The sequence below is a fragment of the Capricornis sumatraensis genome, chromosome 9, assembly GCF_032405125.1.
Source record: "Capricornis sumatraensis isolate serow.1 chromosome 9, serow.2, whole genome shotgun sequence".
Lineage (NCBI taxonomy): Eukaryota > Metazoa > Chordata > Mammalia > Artiodactyla > Bovidae > Capricornis > Capricornis sumatraensis.
In genome coordinates this window covers 15,926,639-15,946,163 of record NC_091077.1, presented here as the reverse complement: position 1 = coordinate 15,946,163, position 19,525 = coordinate 15,926,639, and the positions used below count along the sequence as shown (strand labels likewise).

At 39.8% G+C, this 19,525-nt stretch overlaps 1 protein-coding gene and 1 pseudogene across 1 annotated transcript; one reads left to right on the top strand and one right to left on the bottom strand.

The window, feature by feature from the left end:
- Window positions 1-3,917: 3,917 nt before the first annotated feature.
- LOC138086173 (vomeronasal type-2 receptor 116-like) lies at window positions 3,918-7,997 on the bottom strand. Its single transcript, XM_068980984.1, is given in 4 exon segments — window positions 3,918-4,852; window positions 5,764-5,806; window positions 5,808-5,904; window positions 7,987-7,997. Coding segments are annotated over 4 exon segments (1,086 nt in total).
- Window positions 7,998-8,494: 497 nt separating this feature from the next.
- Window positions 8,495-8,624, top strand: LOC138086738 (U4 spliceosomal RNA; annotated as a pseudogene).
- The last annotated feature ends 10,901 nt before the right edge of the window (window positions 8,625-19,525 follow it).

Here is a 19,525-nt window from a genome sequence, read left to right as displayed (position 1 = left end):
GCTACAGTCCACGGGCTTGCAAACAGTTGGACACGACTGAGCAACTTCACTTGAATGGCAGCAGGAGGACTCCCCAGGTGGCGCTAGTGGTAAAGAACCTGCCTGCCATTGCAGGAGCCATAAGAGATGCAGGGTTCAACCCCTGAGTTAGGAAGAGCCCCCAGAGGAGGGCATGACAACCCACTTTAGTATTCTTGCCTGGAGAGTCCTATAGATAGAGGAGCTTGGAGGGCTACAGTCCATAGCGTTGCACAGAGTCTGACATGACAGGTTTCTTAGCATGCACGCAATGGCAGCAGGAAACCCAGGTGACATGTCTGTTTTCTTTTCTCACTAGACATGGAGTCCAAACTTCTACTTTCACCCAGAGCAGGCATTGAAGGGCATCCTTCATTCTCTCAGAGAGGAAGGGAGGAGGACCTTGGAGAGGAAGGAGCTCAAGAAAGGGACTCTTCAATGCTACACAAGAAGTGCTTGGCAGTCACCTCACGAAGCAAATGTGAACTGATGCAATATGCCCAAACTACAAAATCTGAACTGCGGTGTGAGAGGCTATGCTGTCTTCCAAGGCAGGACAGAGCGGCACTCCAAGAGCTCTGAAAACTGCATTGTCATGGGAATCATGGCACACAATGATATCAGGACCAATGCAATAAACCTAACTGAGATGAATGTCTGCGAAAATGGAAGATTAAATAGGATCTGGAGTATCTCAATATGTAAAAAGTCCAGGAAAGAATAAAAAGTATAGAAAAATCATAGATTATGTCAGGGACCAAAAAAATTACTAGTAGGACACAGACAGTCATAGAATGACTCTCCTTGAATGACTATCATAAGATGCTATCCTTGGAATGTCTCATATTTTGGAATTAAATTATGAGAATGTTAAGGCAATCATCACAAATTTTTTCAATTAAAAATTAGGAAAAAATCTTGAAACAAAAATATGGAAAATGCCAGCAAAGAAATAGAAGGCACAAAACCAAATGGAAACAGTAGAGTTGAAAAATATAATAATTGAAAGAAAAAACTCTGGGTGAACTCAATAGTATATTGGAGTTGGCAGATGATAGAAGTGGTGAATCTGAGTTTGGATCAATAGAATTTATCTAAAGATAGAGAAAATAGACTGGAAAAAAATGAACAAAGCCTCAGAGACCTGTGAAAATATAGCAAATAATGTAATATTTATGTCCTTGAAGTCCTCTTAACAGAAGATGAAATATGTGAGGCTGAGAAATAATTTAAGAGCTATTAGCTGAAAATATCTCAAACATGGAGAAAGGCATAAAACTACAGATTTTAAGCTAAGCAGAACTCAAACAGTTCTTCTGCCCTTTCCCCACAGAAAGACTATGCCAAGACACTATAATTGACCTTCTGAAAGCTCAAGACAAAAAAATTTGCAAGCAAAGAGAAAAGAACTAAAAACGGAATTAAAGAGCCATTGATGAAGGTGAAAGAAGAGTGAGAAAACTGGCTTAAAACTCAATATTCAAAAAACTAAGATCACGGTATCCCATGCCATCATTTCATGGCAAACAGAAAGGGACAAAGTAGAAGCAGTGGCAGATTTTGTTTCCTTAAGCTCCAAAATCACTGCTGATGGTGACTGCAGACATGAAATTAAAAGATGCTTGCTCCTTGGAAGAAAAGTTATGACAAACCTAGACAGCATATTAAAAAGCAGAGGCATCATTTTGCTGACAAAGGCCTGTGTACTCAAAGCTATTGTTTTTCCAGTAATCATATATGGATGGATATGAGAGTTGGACCATAAAGAAGGATAAGCACCAAAGAATTGATGCTTCAGAACTGTGGAGCTAGAGTCCCTTGGACTGCAAGGAGATTCAACCAGTCAGTCCTAAAGGAAATCAACCCTGAATATTCACTGGAAGGACCAATGCTGAAGCTGGGGCTCCAATACTTTGGCCACTTAATGGGAAGAGCCAACTAATTGGAAAAGACCCTGATGCTGGGAAAGAGTGAGGGCAAAAGAGAAGAGGGCAGCAGATGATGAGATGGTTGAATGGCATCACTGACTCCATGGACATGAATTTAAGTAAACTGCGGGAGATGGTGAAGGACAAGGAAGCCTGGCATGCTGCAGTCCATGTGGTTGTAAAGAGTCAGACATAGCTTAGGACTGAACAACAACAAAAAAAAGAAAAAATAGAAAACAATGGAAATTTTTTAATGGATAAAAAGTAATGAATATGAAAATGCATCATGTCAAAATTTCTGGAATGCACATAAAAAGTTGCTGAGAGGGAAATTTATTGCAATATATGCTTACAAAAACCTTCCCTGGTGGCTCAATGGTAAAGAATCTACCTGCCAATGTAGAAGACTCAGGTTCGATCCCTGAGTCAGGAAAACTGACTGGAGAAGAAAGCGGCAACCCACTCCAGTATTCTTGCCTGGGAAATCCCATGAACAGAGGAGCCTGGTGGGCTACAGTCCATGGAGTCGAAAAGAGCTGGACACAACTTAGTGACTAAACAACTACAACAATGTACAAGAAATGTCTGAAAACAATAATCTGAGCTTCTTTCTCAAGAGATACAAAAGAGAAAATCTAAATAAACTCTGTGATTGGAATGAAGGTAATAATGAAAAATGACAAATCAATGACTTTTAAAACAAATAGCGAAAAAGAAAAACTAAAGCATTGAGAGGAAGTAAAATTCCTGATTAAATAGAGAATACCATCTTTATCAATGATCAAAACACTTTAAATCAGCTGTACCCCAATACAAAATAAAAAGTTTTTAAAATGATTTAAAATAAATGCAATAATTTGTCTTTTAAAATTTTTAATGAGCTTATTTTCATCAAAAGGAAGTGATTTGGTGTAATAAAGTTGGAAACAGTATAATTTCTAGAAGTTAGCAATATTCTAGATATTCTAGAAGTTAGAATATCTCAAATTCACAAGAAAAGGAATTTTGTCAAAGTAAAACAGGAATTTCTATTGAGGGATAAAACATTAGAGAGGATATGGGAAAAAAGTAATATACCAAAATATTTCTCAAATGTTCATTATTGGAGGAAAAACTGAACAAACAGAATGTTGAGGCAGAGGTTCCAGAAAAAGCTCAGTTTATTTGGAAACTTGGGAGTTGATTAAGTTTCCATTTTTAAGTAAGTGGCAAAATTATGATTTGAAAGAATGAAGAAACTATATTACAATTATTTTTAACTTTAATTTCTGTATTCAGAAAAAAACTTTTAAAATATATTTTTAGATTAAAATTTAAATCTCTAAAAGAATTCCATTAACACATATGAAAAGTATGTATACTTTCCATATTTTCTGCTAATATGTATATTTCCACCATCAGCTGATGAAACCAAACAGACAAAATACAATAAAGGGTAGTCTGAAATGCTTTTACATATAAAATGAACCTTTTGGATACAAGAATGGCCAAAACAAAAAGGATGTGCTTACTTTATACTGGAGGTTCAAATGGTAAAGAATCCACCTGCCATGCGGGAGACCTGGCTTTGATCCCTGGTTTGGGAAGTTCCCCTGGAGGAGGGCATGGCAACCCACTCCAGTATTCTTGCCGGGAGAATCCCCATGGACAGAGGAGCTTGGTGGGCTTGGTGGGTTGCAAAGAGTCGGACATGACTGAGTGACAAAGCACAAACAAAAACGATGCTATATACTAAATGATGGAGGCCCTGGCTAGACTTAGTAGCAGAAGCTTTAAGGAGCCATTAATCTGAAATGGAACAGTTATTTGTAACTCTTAATGACTGAGTGTAGTTGTACACAGAGACTTAAAAAAAAAGAGAGAGTCCCCAGCTGAATAGAGGTGAAGCAGTTTGATTGTTTCTAATATCTGAATGAATAATGTTATCTCTCTGAATGGTATATTATTCAAAGCAAATGTAACAGAGACTTATTAAGAGGTAAAATCTGCATGCCAATTTCTTTTGGAATCTATTTGATTCTTTAAACCTTTCAGATAATTCATCACAGATCTTAGGATGATAATGTAGTGCTTTGGGACAAAGATACAGCCTAGGAGCCCAGCACTGGAGGCCAAGATGGAGAAGGTCTCCACAGTCACCATGACCCTGCCCTTGGTGCTGTGGTAGACGGGGAGAAGGGTGACCGAGACACTAAGAAACACCACCATGCGGAAGGTCGGGAACTTGGCTTCATTGAAGGCATCAGGCAGGTTCCTGGCCAGGAAAGCCAAAGACAAAGTCCTCAGGGCTAAGGAGCCCAGGTGGCCCAGGACACGGTAGAAGGCAGTGACCAAGCCCTTGTTGCACGTGAGGAGGAGCTCCTCGGGCTGAGAGTGAGTGTCCATCTCAAGGAAAGGGGGAGAGGTTCCCATCCAGACTCCACAGATAATCACCTGGATCAAGGAGCACGTGAGAAAGACATAGTTAGTAGCTCCTGTTACCAGCAGTTGTCTCATGGCTCTTCCTGGTTTCCTGGCCTTGAATGCCTGGATCACAGCCAGGGTTTTGGCTAAAACAGTGGCCACAACCACAGTGAACACAGCTCCACATGTGATCTGTTGGAGGATGCAGGTGGCTGCGTGGGGATGATTGATGAGGAGTAAAGAGCAGAGGAAGGACTGGAGAAGGGAGATGAGCAGGACATGGCTGAGAGCCCGGTTATCGGCCTTGACTATGGGGGTGTCTCGGTGCTTCACAAAGACCCACAAAACCACAGCCGTGATAACACAGAAGCACAGAGCTGTGCAGGCCAGTGACATCCCCAGAGTACCCTCGAACGCCAGGAAGGTCACAACCCTGGGGAGGCAGTGATTTCTCTCCCTGTTTGGATACTCTCGGTCTGGGCATGGGACACACTGCTCTGCATCTAGAGAGCAGACTCACCATTTCATTATCCCAATTTTTATTTGTAAAACATTTACATATGTAAGAAATAGAAATATACCATCTCGTGCAGTGTGCAGATTGATCCCCTCTGATGAAATATTCAGACATATCAAATTAGAAAGTGTTGCTGAGAAAGTTAAAATGGAACCTTTGCACCTTCTTGATGGGAATGTAAAATGGTGCAACTGCTCTGAGAAACAGTCTGGGAGTTCTTAAATGTTTAACACAGATTTACTGTTAGAGTGAGCAATTCCCATCTAGGTGTATACTCCCTAAAGTTGAAGGCAGTGAATTGGATAATATCTTACCAGCATTACTTACAATAGCTACAAAACAGAAACAACCCTGATGCCCATTGAGAGATAAATGATTAAACAAAATGAGGTGCATACACACAATGCAAGAATGTCCTGCCTTAAAAAGAAATAAATTTATCTGCCACATGCTACAACATACATGAACCTTGAAAGTCATTCTTTAGAAAGAAGCCACATGCCAAGGGAGGAATATGCTTTTATTTATGAATGTACTTAGAATAGTCAAATTCATAGGCACAAAAAGTAGAATGATGTTTACCATGGAATTGAGAGTAACTGTTTCATGTAACTGATGAAGTTAGGGGTTGTAAGTTCTGTGGAAGAACAGTGGAAAAGGTGGTACAGCAGTAGAAATTTATTAATGTCCTTGAATTGTACTCAAGAATAATTCAAATGATAAATTTTAATGTGATATATATTTGAGCACAATAAAAATGAAGACATCAAAAAATGCATAAATACATGAACTGAGAAACTAATGCCTAGAGACTCCTTTCCCAAAGTGCTCAGTATTCTTCCCACGGTGAAATAGATAGGAGGTGGAGTTACCGTAGACCATTATGAAATATTTCACCTGTGTGGTTGGAAACGTATCTCTCTGGACACAATGCACAAGTGGAAGCAGCAAACAGGTTGTCCTTCCTGGGAGGTTTTTCTGAATCCTGAAATGTAACTCTGGCTACACACAGATATCGGTGAAGGAAAAAGAGAGAGTCTTCGGTCAAATTTGGCTCATGGTTAGCTGCTGTCAGAGGATGTCTCTATTTCTCTCAGAAGGAAGGATGTTTCCTCTTCTGTGACATCACTAGCTCCCCTCCCCAATCCCAGCCTTGTCACCTTCTCCAGAAATCTAAGTATGAGATACTAAGTGATGTTTCCACATTCTTTCTTCTGAAATATTTATGGAGACAACCCAAGTTTTACCAAACTATTTCAAGGTTTTTGTTTCATATATTCCTGGCAACATAGCTTGACTTTCTCTTGTTAAACCACCTAGTCCAAACATCTTCTCAGTGCAACGACTATCCCTATGATCATAGGACTGAAGTTTTATGTGCAGAAAACTATTTTCTTTGCTCTCCTATTGGCCGCATAGAGGATGTAGGTTTTAGGTCAAAGAACCTAACAATGTGGAAAGCAGACACACTATGAAAAGTGGCTTCATAAACAAAAAATGTAGACTATGAAGACACCAACTGTGAGAGAGTGTTATGAACTGCAGATTGTGATTAACGCAATTCATGGCTCACAAGAATGGCACAGATTTGTAAAACAATTCAAAATACTTTTATGTGCAAAATGTTAAAGCGTCACATAGAGAATCACGTTAAAATTAGCCTGAAGTTTTCAATGTGGGAAATTTTGTGAAAATAGTAGTCAATGCTTTGAAATATGAATTAGAATGAAGTTTGGCGATCCAGTAATGTGCATATAACCATAAGAAAGTGTCAATGGAATCTACAAAGAAACAGTTGGCATTCATAATCTGCTTGTGTTTATCTAAACATAAGAAGGGAGTGAAGGGGGGTGGTCCTAAGACGGTGAAGGAATAGGACGGGGAGACCACGTTCTCCCCTGCAAATTCATCGAAAGATCATTTGAACGCTGAGCAAATTCCACAAAACAACTTCTGAACGCTGGCAGAGGACACCAGGCACCCAGAAAGGCAGCCCATTCCCTTCAAAAGGAGGTAGGACAAAATATAAACGAAAAAGAGAGAGAGACAAAAGAGTTAGGGACAGAGACCCATTCCAGGGAGGGAGTCGTGAAGGAGGAGAAGTTTCCAAACACCAGGAAACCCTGTCACCAGCAGGTCTGTGGGGAGTTTTGGAACCTCAGAGGGGAACATAACCGGGAGGAAAAAAAAAAAAAAAAACCCATAGATTATGCGCCTAACTGCAACTCCCGGTGGGGAAGTAGCCCAGATGCTTGCATCGGGCAGCAGCGAGTGGGGGCTGAACAGGGAGTTGTGGGCTGCATGCTTAGGGTAAGGACCAGGCCTGAATGCCCTGAGGACAATCTGAGGAAGCTAACGTGAGATAGCAACCCAAAGTGTGAGATAGGCAGAGAGGAAAAAAAAAGAACTTTCCCACGAAAAGCTCTAACCAAAGGCACTGCCGGGCCTACTAAAGGAACAAAGGACTGAGCAAATACCAGAGGAGAGCTAGTGGGTTGTGGACCGGCCCATCCCCACGCCAGAGACAGAGATGCAGGCAGGCAACAGCCAGAGCTGGAAGATAAGGGGCAATCTCGGCCCCAGAGAAGGCATCCTCCACCAAACTGTGAGCAGACTCCCAGTTGCTAAGCAAGTCTTCCTGGGATCCTGGACGTTGACATCTGCCAGAAGGGTCACAGTCAGAGATCAGCTCCCCAGAGGAGACACATCTGAGATGGTACTCTTGCTGTGCACCCAGGAAACTGAGGGGCTGGGACCCGGGAGGTGATGAGATGCACCAACCAGCTGGGAGAATGCACTCGCCAAGCACCTGGTCGCCTGAGCTGCTCAGACCTGGGAAGGACACAAAATGCAGGCTGAACTGAGTCTGTGCCTTTGTGGAGTACCCAAGCACCTGAACCTGAGTAGCTTAGACCTGGGAAGTGCACACAACCCAGATCCCACTTTAGAGAGTTCCCCTGCAGAGCAACCTGGAGCCTGAGCAGTGTGGACGAGGAAAGTGGCAGCAAACCCAGTGTGACCCAGACACTGCGAGCACTCCGCACAAATGCCAGTATTTGTTTGTGGTGTTCCTCCCTCCTCACAATACAACTGAACAAGTTAGCCTAAATAAGTGACCACCTTTGCCCCATTGTGTCAGGGCAGAAATTAGACACTGAAGAGACTTGCAAACAGAGAAAGCCAAAATAAACAAAGAAGAGGGAGGCGCTCTGGAAGTGACAGGTGCAACAGATTAAAATCCTGTAGTTAGCACTGACTACATTGGAAGGGGTCTGTACACCTTGAGAAGTGTAAGCTGGAACAAGGTACTATCTGGAACTGAACTGATCCCACACTGCCCTTAACAGCTCCAGAGAAATTCCTAGATATACTTTACAATTATCATTTTTAAATTAAATTTTTTAAGTTCTTTATTACTCCTTTAATTTTCATTTTTATAACCTACTATTACCTTGCAAAAAAGACCCTATTTTTAAAGCAAATTTCATACATATATATTTTATAATTTTTGTGAGTTTGTTTTGTCTCTTTCATATTGTATTTTTGAGAGTCAACCTCTACTCTAGATTTTTAATCTTTGCTTTTTGCTTTTTGTTATCAATTTTGTACCTTTAAGAATCTAATCTTCAGCTTTGCGCAGTGGCAGTATCGTAGCCAATGAGGTTTATCCAAGGCACGATTATTGCTAATTGAAAATAATCTAATCTTCAGTACCCGTTTTTACTTAGGGGTGTGATTACTGCCTTGATTGCTCCTTCCCCCTTTTGACTCTCCTTTTTCTCCCGCAGGTCACCTCTATCTCCTCCCTCCCGCTTCTCTGCTCTACCCAACTCTGTGAATCTCTTTCAGTGTTCTGGGCTGTGGAGAACACTTAGGGAACTGATTACTGGCTAGATCTGTCTCTCTCCTTTTGACTCCCCCTCTTCTCCTCCTGGTCACCTCTATCTCCTTCCTCCCTCTTCTCTTCTCTGTGTAACTCTGTGAACCTCTCTGACTGTTCCCGACTGTGGAGAGCACATAAGGAATTGATTACTGGCTAGAATGCTCTCCCCCCTTTTCTATGTATGTCTTCTCCATGTAACTCAGTGAACCTCTCTGGGTGTCCCTCACTGTGGAGAATCTTTTCACCATTAACCTAGATGTTTTGTCACCAGTGCTGTATGGATGGAGAAGTCTTAAGAATAAGACTGAAAGCCAGAGGCAAGAGACTTGAATCCAAAACTTGAAAACACCAGAAAACTCCTGACCCCAGGGAACATTAATCAACAAGAGCTCATCCAAGAGCCTCCATACCTACACTGAAACCAAACTCCACCCAAGAGCCAACAAGTTTCAGAGCAAGACATACCAAGCTAATTCTCCAGCAATGCAGGAACATAGCCCTGAGCATTAAAATACAGGCTGTCCAAAGTCACACCAAACCCACTGATACCTCAAAACTCACTACTGGACACTTCATTGCACTTCAGAGAGAAGAGATCCAGCTCCACCCACCAGAACAGTGAAGCAAGCTTCCCTGACAAGGAAACCTTGACAAGCCACTAGTCCAACCCCACCCACAGGGAGCAACCTCCACAATAAAGAGGAACCTCAAACTTCCAGGATACAGAAGGGCCACCCCAAACAGAGCAGTCTAAACAAGATGAAAAGGCAGAGAAATATTCAGCAGGTAAAGGAACGTGATAAAGGCCACCATACCAAACAAAAGAGGAGGAGATAGGGAGTCTACTTGAAAGAGAATTCAAAATAATGATAGTAAAGATGATCCAAAATCTTGGAAACAAAATGCAGTTATGGATAAATGGTCTGGAGACAAGGATTGAGAAGATGCAAGAAATTTTTAACAAGGACCTAGAAGAAATAAAAAAGGGTTAATCAATAATGAATAATGCAATAACTGAGATCAAAAGCACTCTGGAGGGAACCAACAGTAGAATAACTGAGGCAGAAGATAGGATAAGTGAAGTGGAAGATAGAATGGTGGAAATAAATGAAAGCAAAAAGGAAAAAAGAAAAAGAATTAAAAGAAATGAGGACAACCTCAGAGACCTCTGGGATAATGTCAAACACCCAAACATTCGAATCATAGGTGTCCCAGAAGAAGAAGACAAAAAGAAAGGCCATGAGAAAATACTTGAGATAATAGTTGAAAACTTCCCTAAAATGGGGAAGGAAATAGCAATCCAAGTCCAAGAAACCCAGAGAGTCCCAAACAGGATAAACCCAAGGTGAAACACCCCAAGATATATTAATCAAGTTAATGAAGATCAAACACAAAGGGCAAATATTAAAAGCAGCAAGGGAAAGGCAACAAATAACACACAAAGGGATTCCCATAGAGATAACAGCTGATCTTTCAGTAGAAACTCTTTAGGCCAGAAGGAAATGGCAAGACATACTTAAAATGATGAAAGAAAATAACCTACCACCCAGATTACTGTACCCAGCAAGGATCTCATTCAAATATGAAAGAGAAATCAAAAGCTTTACAGACAAGCAAAAGCTGAGAGAATTCAGCACCACCAAACCAGCTCTCCAACAAATGCTATAGGATCTTCTCTAGACAGGAAACACAGAAAAGGTTTATAAACTCGAACCCAAAACAACAAAGTAAATGGCAATGGGATCATACTTATCAACAATTACCTTAAATGTAAATGGACTGAATGCCCCCAACCAAAAGACAAAGACTGGCTGAATGGATACAAAAACAAGACCCCTATATATGCTGTCTACAGAAGACCCACCACAAACCAAGGGACACATACAGACTGAAAGTGAAGGGCTGGAAAAAGATATTTCACCCAAATGGAGACCAAAAGAAAGCAGGAGTAGCAATACTCACATTAGATAAAATAGACTTTGAAGTAAAGGCCATGAAAAGAGGCAAAGAAAGACACTACATAACGATCAAAGGATCAACCCAAGAATAAGATATAACAATTATAAATATATATGCACTTGCAAATCCAGACTTAAATTGAAGAAAGTAGGGAAAACCAATAGACCATTCAGGTCTAAATCAAATGACCTAAATCAAATCCCTTATGATTATACAGTGGAAGTGAGAAATAGATTTAAGGGACTAGATCTGATAGACAGAGTCCTTGATGAACTATGGATGGAGGTTTGTGACATTGTACAGGAGACAGGGAACAAGACCATCCTCAAGAAAAATAAATGCAAAGAAAGCAAAATGGCTGTCTGAGGGGGCCTTACAAATAGCTGTGAAAAGAAGAGAAGTGAAAAGCAAAGAAGAAAAGAAAAGATATACCCATTTGAATGCAGAGTTCCAAAGAATAGCAAGGAGAGATAAGAAAGCCTTCCTCAGTGATCAATGCAAAGTAGAGGAAATGGGAATGGGAGAGAATGGGAAAGACTAGAGATCTCTTCAAGAAAATTAGACAAATGGGATCTAATTAAAATTAAAAGCTTCTGCACAACAAAGGAAACTATAAGCAAGGTGAAAAGACAGCTTTCGGAATGGGAGAAAATAATAGCAAATGAAGCAAATGACAAACAACTAATCTCAAAAATATACAAGCAACTTATGCAGCTCAATTCCAGAAAAATAAACGACCCAATCAAAAAATGGGCCAAAGAACTAAATAGACATTTCTCCAAAGAAGACATACGGATGGCTAACAAACACATGAAAAGATGCTCAACATCACTCATTATCAGAGAAATGCAAATCAAAACCACAATGAGGTACCATTTCACGCCAGTCAGAATGGCTGCGATCCAAAAATCTAAAGGCAAGAAATGCTGGAGAGGGTGTGGAGAAAAGGGAACCCTCTTACACTGTTGGTGGGAATGCAAACTAGTCACTATGGAGAACAGCCACTATGGAGAACAGTGTGGAGATTCCTTAAAAAACTGGAAATAGAACTGCCTTATGACCCAGCAATCCCAATGCTGGGCATACACACCAAGTAAAACCAGAATTGAAAGAGACACATGTACCCCAATGTTCATCGCAGCACTGTTTATAATAGCCAGGACATGGAAACAACCTAGATGTCCATCAGCAGATGAATGGATAAGAAAGCTGTGGTACATATACACAATGGAATATTACTCAGCCATTAAAAAGAATACATTTGAATCAGTTCTGATGAGATGGATGAAACTGGAGCCGATTATACGGAGTGAAGTAAGCCAGAAAGAAAAACACCAATACAGAATACTAACACATATATATGGAATTTAGAAAGATGGTAATGATAACCCTGTATGCGAGACAGCAAAAGAGACACAGATGTATAGAACGGACTTTTGGACTCTGAGGGAGAGGGAGAGGATGGGATGATTTGGGAGAATGGCATTGAAACATGTATACTATCATGTAAGAAACGAATCTCCAGTCTATGTTCAATACAGGATACAGGAGCCTTGGGGCTGGTGCACGGGGATGATCCAGAGAGATGATACGGGGTGGGAGGTGGGAGGGGGGTTCAGGATTGGGAACTCATGTACACCCGTGGCTGATTCATGTCAATGTATGGCAAAAACAATACAGTATTGTAAAGCAAAATAAAGTAAAAATTAAAATTAAAAAAAAGAAAACTAGAGATACCAAGGGAACAATTTATGCAAAGATGGGCTCAATAAAGGACAGAAATCGTATGGACCTAACAGAAGCAGGAGATATTAAGAAGAGGTGGCAAGAATACACAGAAAAACTGTACAAAAAAGATCTTCACAATCCAGATAATCATGATGGTATGATCACTCACCTAGAGCCAGACATCCTGGAATGTGAAGTCAAGTGGGCCTTAGGAAGCATCACTATGAACAAAGCTGATGGAAGTGATGGAATTCCAGTTGAGCTATTTCAAATCCTGAAAGATGATGCTGTGAAAGTGCTGCACTCAATATGCCAGCAAATTTGGAAAACTCAGCAGTGGCCACAGGACTGGAAAAGGTCAGTTTTCATTCCAGCCCAAAGAAAGGCAATGCCAAAGACTGCTCAAACTACCGCACAATTGCGCTCATCTCACCCACTAACAAAGTAATGCTCAAAATTCTCCAAGCCAGGCTTCAGCAATACATGAACTGTGAACTTCCAGATGTTCAAGCTGGTTTTAGAAAAGGCAGAGGAACCAGAGATCAAATTGCCAATATCCACTGGGTCATCAAAAAAGCAAGAGAATTCCAGAAAAACATCGATTTCTGCTTTATTGACTATACCAAAACCTTTGATTGTGTGGATCGCAATAAACTGTGGAAAATTCTGAAAGAGATGGGAATACCAGACCACCTGACCTGCCTCTTGAGAAATTTGTATGCAGGTCAGGAAGCAACAGTTCGAACTGGACATGGAACAACAGACTGGTTCCAAATCGGAAAAGGAGTACGTCAAGGCTGTATGTTGTCACCCTGCTATTTAACTTCTATGCAGAGTACATCATGAGAAATGCTTGGCTGGATGAAGCACCAGCTGGAATCAAGATTGCTGGGAGAAATATCAATAACCTCAGATATGCAGATGACACCACCCTTATGGCAGAAAGTGAGGAAGAACTAAGGAGCCTCTTGATGAAAGTGAAAGAGGAGAGTGAAAAATTTGGCTTAAAGCTCAACATTCAGAAAACTAAGATCATGGCATCTGGTCCCATCACTTCGTGGCAGATAGATGGGGAAACAGTGGAAACAGTGGCTGACTTTATTTGGAGGGCTCCGAAATCACTGCAGATGGTGACTGCAGCCATGAAATTAAAAGACGCTTACTCCTTGGAAGGAAAGTTATGACCAACCTAGATAGTATATTCAAAAGCAGAGACATTACTTTGCCAACAAAGGTCTGTCTAATTAAGACTATGGTTTTTCCAGTGGTCATGTATGGATGTGAGAGTTGGACTGTAAAGAAAGCTGAGTGCCAGAGAATTGATGCTTTTGAACTGTGGTGTTGGAGAAGACTCTTGAGAGTCCCTTGGACTGCAAGGAGATCCAACCAGTCCATCCTAAAGGAGATCAGTCCTGGGTGTTCACTGGAAGAAGTGATGTTGAAGCTGAAACTCCAATACTTTGGCCACCTCATGCAAAGAACTGACTTATTGGAAAAGACCCTGATGCTGGGAAAGACTGAAGGTGGGAGGAGATGGGGACAACAGAGGATGAGGTGGTTGGATGGGATCACCAACTCGATGGACATGAGTTTGGGTAAACTCCAGGAGTTGGTGGTGGACAGAGAAGCCTGGCATGCTGCAGTCCATGGGGTCACAAAGAGTTGGACACGACTGAGTGACTGAACTGAACTAAACTAAACATAGGAGCACCACAACATGTAAGGCAAATGCTAACAAGTATGAAAGGGGAAATTAACAGTAACACAATAATAGTGGGAGACTTTAATACCCCACTCATACATATGCATAGGTCAACTAAACAGAAAATTAGCTAAGAAACACAAACTTTAAATGATACAACGGACCAGTTAGACCTAATTGATATTTATAGGACATTTCATCCCAAACCAATGAATTTCACCTTTTTCTCAAGTGCACATGGAACCTTCTCCAGGATAGCTCACATCCTGGGCCATAAATCTAGCCTTGGTAAATTCAAAAAAATGAAGTCATTCCAAGCATCTTTGCTGATCACAGTGTGGTAAGATTAGATGTCAACTACAGGAAAAAACTATTAAAAATGCAAACATATGGAGGCTAAACCACATGCTTCTGAATAACCAACAAATCACAGAAGAAATCAAAAAAGAAATCAAAATATGCAAAGCAATGAGTGAAAATGAAAACACAACAACCCAAAACCTATGGGATTCAGTAAAAGCAGTGCTAAGGGGAAGGTTCATAGCAATACAAGCTTACCTCAAGAAACAAGAGAAAAATCAAATAAATAACCTAACTTTACACCTAAAGAGACCATAGCAAAAATCAACAAAGCTAAAAGCTGGTTCTTTGAGATGGTAAATAAAATAGACAAACCATTAGCCAGACTCATCAAGAAAAAAATAGAGAAGAATCAAATCAACAAAATTAGAAATGAAAATGGAGAAATCACAACAGACAACACAAAAATACAAAGGATCATAAGAGACTACTATTAGCAACTATATGCCAATAAAATGGACAACTTGGAAGAAATGGACGAATTCTTAGAAAAGTATAACCTTCCAAAACTGAACCAGAAAGAAATAGAAAACCTTAACAGACTCATCACAATTGCAGAAATCGAAACTGTAATCAGAAATCTTCCAACAAACAAAAGCCCAGGACCAGATGGCTTCACAGCTGACTTCTACCAAAAATTTAGAGAAGAGCTAACACCTATCCTACTCAAAGTCTTCCAGAAAATTGCAGAGGAAGGTAAACTGCCAAACTCATTCTATGAAGCCACCATCACCCTAATACCAAAACCAGACAAAGATGCCACAAAAACAGAAAACTACAGCCCAAAATCACTGATGAAAATAGATGCAAAAATCCTTAACAAAATTCTAGCAAACAGAATCAAACAACATATTAAAAAGATCATATATCATGACCTAGTGGACTTTATCCCGGGGATGCAAGGATTCTTCAATATTCGCAAATCAATGTGATACACCACATTAACAAATTGAAAGATAAAAACTATATGATTATCTCAATAAATACAAAGAAAGCCTTTGACAAAATTCAACATCCATTTATGATAAAAACCCTCCAGAAAGCAGGCATAGAAGGAACATACCTCAACATAATATAAGCCATATATGTAAACCCACAGCAAACATTATCCTCAATGGTAAAAAATTGAAAGCATTTCCCCTAAAGTCAGGAAGAAGACAAAGGTGCCCACTTTCATCACTGCTATTTAACATAGTTCTGGAAGTTTTAGCCACAGCAATCAGAGAAGAAAAAGAAAGAAAAGGAATCTAGATTGGAAAAGAAGATGTAAAACTCTCACTGTTTGAAGATGACATGATCCTCTACATAGAAAACCCAAAAGACCCCACCAGAAAATTGCTAGAGCTAATCAATGAATATAGTAATGTTGCAGGATATACAATTAACACACAGAAATCCCGTATATTCCTATACACTAACAATGAGAAAACAGAAAGAGAAATTAAGGAAACAATTCCATTCACCACTGTGATTAAAATAAAATACTTAGGAATAAATCTACCTAAAGAAACAAAAGACCTATATATAGAAAACTATAAAACACTGATGAAAGAAATCAAAGAGGACACTAATAGATGGAGAAATATACCATGTTCATGGATTGGAAGAATCAATATAGTGAAAATGAATATACTACCCAAAGCAATCTATAGATTCAATGCAATCTCTTATCAAGCTACCAACGGTATTTTTCAGACCACTAGAACAAATAATTTCACTATTTGTATGGAAATACAAAAAAACCTCAAATAGCCAAAGCAATCTTGAGAAAGAAGAATGGCACTGGAGGAATCAACCTGCCTGGTGTCAGACTATACTACAAAGCTACAGTCATCAAGGCAGTATGGTACTGGCACAAAGACAGAAATATAGATCAATGGAACAAAATAGAAATGCCAGAGATAAATCCACACACCTATGGACACCTTATCTTTGACAAAGGAGGCAAGAATATACAATGGAGTAAAGACAATCTCTTTAACAAGTGGTGCTGGGAAAACTGGTCAACCACTTGTAAAAGAATGAAACTAGAACACTTTCTAACACCTTACACAAAAATAAACTCAAAATGGATTAAAGATCTAACTGTAAGACCAGAAACTATAAAACTCCTAGAGGAAAACATAGGCAAAACACTCTCCGACATAAATCACAGCAGGATCCTCTATGACCCACCTCTGAGAGTAATGGAAATAAAAGCAAAAATAAACAAATGGGAACTAATTAAACCTAAAAGCTTTTGCACAATGAAAGAAACTATAGGCAAGGTGAAAAGACAGACTTCCGAATGGGAGAAAATAATAGCAAATGAAGCAAATGACAAAGAATTAATCTCAAAAATACACAAACAGCTCATGCAGCTCAATTCCAGAAAAATAAGTGACCCAATCAAAAATTGGGCCAAAAAACTAAACAGACATTTTTCCAAAGAAGACATAAGGTGGCTAACAAACACACGAAAAAGATGCTCAACATCACTCATTATCAGAGAAATGCAAATTAAAACCACAATGAGGTACCATCTCACGCTGATCAGAATGGCTGCTATCAAAAAGTCTACAAACAATAAATGCTGGAGAGGGTGCGGAGAAAAGGGAACCCTGTTACACTGTTAGTGGAAATGCAAACTAGTACAGCCACTATGAAGAAGAGTGTGGAGATTCCTTAAGAAATGAAATAGAACTGCCATACAACCCAGCAATCCCATTGCTGGGCATATACACTGAGGAAACCAGAATTGAAAGAGACTCATGTACCCCAATGTTCATTGCAGCACTGTTTACAATAGCCAGGACATGGAAGCAATCTAGATGTCCATCGGCAGACAAGTGGATAGGAAACTTGTGGTACATATACACAATGGAATATTACTCAGCCATTAAAAAGAATGCACTTGAATCAGTTCTAATGAATGGATGAAACTGGAGCCTATTATACAGAGTGGAGTAAGTCAGCCCTAGGAAATTTCAAAGACGTGGGAAATAAAGGAAGTCTTAGATTAGTCCATTAGAGAGCCACCTGGTAGATTAAAAAAAAAAAACCACAGTTATGATTTTTTTATCATAAGGTTCATATAGCTCCTTCTGGTACTAGTAACCTGTGTGAAGAAAGTGGGGTGTTGTTTAATAGGTCTCTTTTGGGAAGGAAAATAACAAGTGGTACCCACTTAAATTAAAATATCATGAAGCTTTATAACAAAATTCAGCTCTTTTTACTCGTCATTAAGAATTCCACATGTTGGAAACTAGAGTTTGGATACCAAGATCCTGGCATGTTTCTTTTAAATTTATGTTAAAAGCTATTTTAAAATACGTACTTTATTTGATCTGATTTGATTTAATCAACAACTTGACAATATGTATTTGCCTCTTGTGTTTGAGGACAGAAATTTCTAAATATATTCTGAAACAGATTTATAGATTCACAAAAGCCTGCATTAATTCACTTCTAAACCATGTAACTTATTTTGAGTTTGTAATTATCATCAGTGTTCTCACATTTTAAATTGTTTGCAGATTTCATAGGAATAATTTTATCTAAAAATAGTTCATTTTCCAGGGTCTGTAGAATATCAGGGAGACCTCATTTCTCTTTGTCACAACAATCATTTCAATGAACATTTGGACAACAGCATATACACAACTATAGGTGAAAGTGTTGGATTCTGTAATGGTAATTATGTCAATAATTCATGACATTAAGTACACTCCAAGGAAATGTTTAGATTTTTACAGTTTTATGGTTTTCGTATGTTTTGTTAAGTCTCCTCTGGATATTTTACTATATTAGACTCTAAACTAGGACTATTTTTCCAGCATGCATTCTAATACAAATAATTAGAAAGTAGAGACACTCCCCCATGGTGAAAGTCCCTCAGTCGTGTCTGACTCTTTGCGACCCCATGGGCTATACAGGCCATGGAATTCTCCAGGCCAGAATGTTGAAGTGGGTAGCCATTCCCTTCTCCAGGGAATCTTCCCAATCCAGGGATCAAACCCAGGTCTCCCACATTGCAGGCAGATTCTTTACCAGCTGAGCCACAAGGGAAGCCCTAAAACATGGACTTTATCTAATTGTGTGGCATGCATATCTCTGGTTGAGTTAGTATAATTGAGCCTGATAGAGGTCAAATCATTAGTAGCTTCCACCAAACTAGAAAATGTCCACACCTGAAATATTTCCATCAAACACTCCATTTCATATTTTGGTAAAAGAAGCAGAAGCAAACCATGAGGCAAAGAAACATGAAATGAGACAGCCAGAAGGGACAAAGATTTGGCAGAGGCCCTCACACAGAAGAGTAGAAACAGGATTGACATTCTCCCCTCAAATCAGCAAATCTCCAGTATCAGGGCAGCTGCCAACAGAATTAGTGTTGAAAAAATTCCAGATATAACTAATAAGGAAACAAGGTGCACATGTTCTAAACACATCTTCCACTTCTGAGGGCATGGGCATGTTGATAATCATTGCAGAACCATTAGAAACGCTATGAGCTAGCAAAACATGAACAGAAAACAGACTGCTTGATGCAAACCCATTGTTAAGCCCTGCTACACTAACTCAACTAGAGACATTCATGCCACACAGTTAAAGTCCATGTTTTAGGGCAGAATTTATCATTTTCCCCAGAGAAACTAATGATATAGATAAAAATGAAGGCCTTTACTGTCTTCTGACATAATATCTACTTTTTTTCTTTTGCTTCCAGAATATTGAGCTGAATACCTCACTCTTGGTGGGAGTGAATTAATAATATTAATATTTGATGGGACTCAGTTTTTTAGGGTGGAAAATCCAGGTCACTTCACATCTCTCCATGGAGGCACATTTCAGCAATATCTCTGTCAGCAGCCAACATTCAGGCTGAGCCACCTTCTCTAAGAATGGCCTCAGGCCAGGGGACCAGTGTTTCAAAGGGATTGTGTGCCTCAGTCTGAGGGTTCTAGCAGCAGGAGGGGCTGGGATTCAGCAGTCTCACTAATTTTAAGACCTCCAGGAACAGAGCTTGGAAATCCTGCTGGTGA